Source organism: Olea europaea, unplaced genomic scaffold (genome assembly GCF_002742605.1).
Source record: "Olea europaea var. sylvestris unplaced genomic scaffold, O_europaea_v1 scaffold5863, whole genome shotgun sequence".
Lineage (NCBI taxonomy): Eukaryota > Viridiplantae > Streptophyta > Magnoliopsida > Lamiales > Oleaceae > Olea > Olea europaea.
In genome coordinates, this window is record NW_019264204.1 from 11,134 (window position 1) to 12,814 (window position 1,681).

Here is a 1,681-nt window from a genome sequence, read left to right on the forward strand (position 1 = left end):
TATGGTAAGAATACCAATCAATCCTCAAGCGATAAGATAAGTAAAGAGTTTGATTAGGCTCCACATAGCCCACAAAAAATCAGATGAACTGAAATTTTGACAGCAAAATTCCCCCAAAGAGATTGAAGGCCAGGTGCATGATCTTAATAGAATCACCAAGAAGAAAAGAAAAGGCAATCATCTGAACATCAGAATATTATCATTGCTATTAAATGTAACTAATGCCTCGCATATGTCATTGCAACATCAAATATCCCGAGATTATTATAATCCGAAAATCTTTCAAAATAAAGACAAATTTTTGATAAAGAACCAAAATGAGGATTTAAAAAAGAAAGAGCAAAGGTCAAGATGTACTAGGTCTCCATTCCAGCAGCTAAAACAGTATCAAGGCCACACCTACTTCAGCGGCTCGACAGGGTTTATTTTTTCGCCTATTGCGGACTTGACAAAAGCCATTTGATTTGTTCGAATCCTCTGTGCTTGATCTAGTCCCGTTTTCATCATCATCTTCAACTGAATCAGCTTTCTCCTTCAATTGGCCGTTCTTCTTTCTTTTATTCCCATTCTGTGCCGCATTTGAACCTCTCATTTCTTTGTTCAGTACAACAGTTATCGTGTCCTCACTATCTTCATCTCCTATTTTCTGTGTTTTGTCCTCGTCTATCTCATCTTTAAGTGATTTCTGTGGCCTTCCCCTTCTCTTCTGTGCAGGAATTTTCTCTTCCTCGCCACTCCCAGGATCTTCCTGGTTAGTTACAGATAGTTTCTTCCCCTTCGCTCTACCGCGGCCCATAATCTTAAACGCCAGATAAATCACGCAAGCAATGGATATTTCTCTGAAGCAAATTATCCATAAAAAAGTTATATATGAATATCCTGAGGGTATATAAAATCAATAAGGCATTCACAACTGAAATAATCAATTTGAATCACATTAAGGAAAATTATCATATTTTAAACACTACAATACAACATTCAATAAAGAAAGGATAGTTAATGTTTGCACAAATTTTCAGCTCCAAATACATTAAACAGCCTCATAAGAATTTACATGCTCTGACATAAAGATGCCTAGTGTTGAATCACCTTCTCTAATGACTTAAGCTTTCACATGTGGTGGTTCAATATGTTATCAGATCACATACCGTCCTAGAAAACGTATATATATTAGTGGACTTTTGGTATGATAACATGAGAGGTCATGTTGAAGATAAATATGTCCCGTAGCAGCTAACGCTTTTAGATGAGGTGGTTCATCACCTATAACATCTTTTCAAAGGTCAAACCATTGGATTAATGTAAAGAACCAATTTTACTTATCCCACATAACAACACAAGACTCCTAACTTCTTCCAAAATCAGAATCCTTAACACAATTTTCAGCTCTCCATCCTAATAGGCCTAAAAACTCGTCCACATCAAAAACCAGTTGCTCTCACTTGTTATTTGTAGTTTACAACAGAGAAACGTACATGCATACACACGTATGTAGACAGAACATGAGAGTAACTGAACCTGGACTTAAGTAGTAACCCACTAAAAGTTTGACAATAAATCATTAATCTTCAACAAATTTCGGAAACAATGAAGCAGATAGAACGATTTCAAATATCAGATCCATGGAGTAATTGAACTACAAATAGCCATAAGGTTTTCGATAAATTCATTCTTCCCTTAA

The 1,681-nt window shown here is 35.9% G+C and overlaps 1 protein-coding gene across 1 annotated transcript; it reads right to left on the reverse strand.

Annotated features, from left to right (window-relative positions):
• Positions 1 to 79: 79 nt before the first annotated feature.
• Positions 80 to 839, reverse strand: LOC111389404 (the record flags this gene model as incomplete). Its single annotated transcript, XM_023014326.1, has 2 exons — positions 80 to 181; positions 404 to 839. Coding segments are annotated over 2 exons (538 nt in total), but the record flags the coding sequence as incomplete, so codon positions are not given.
• Between the last annotated feature and the right edge of the window lie 842 nt (positions 840 to 1,681).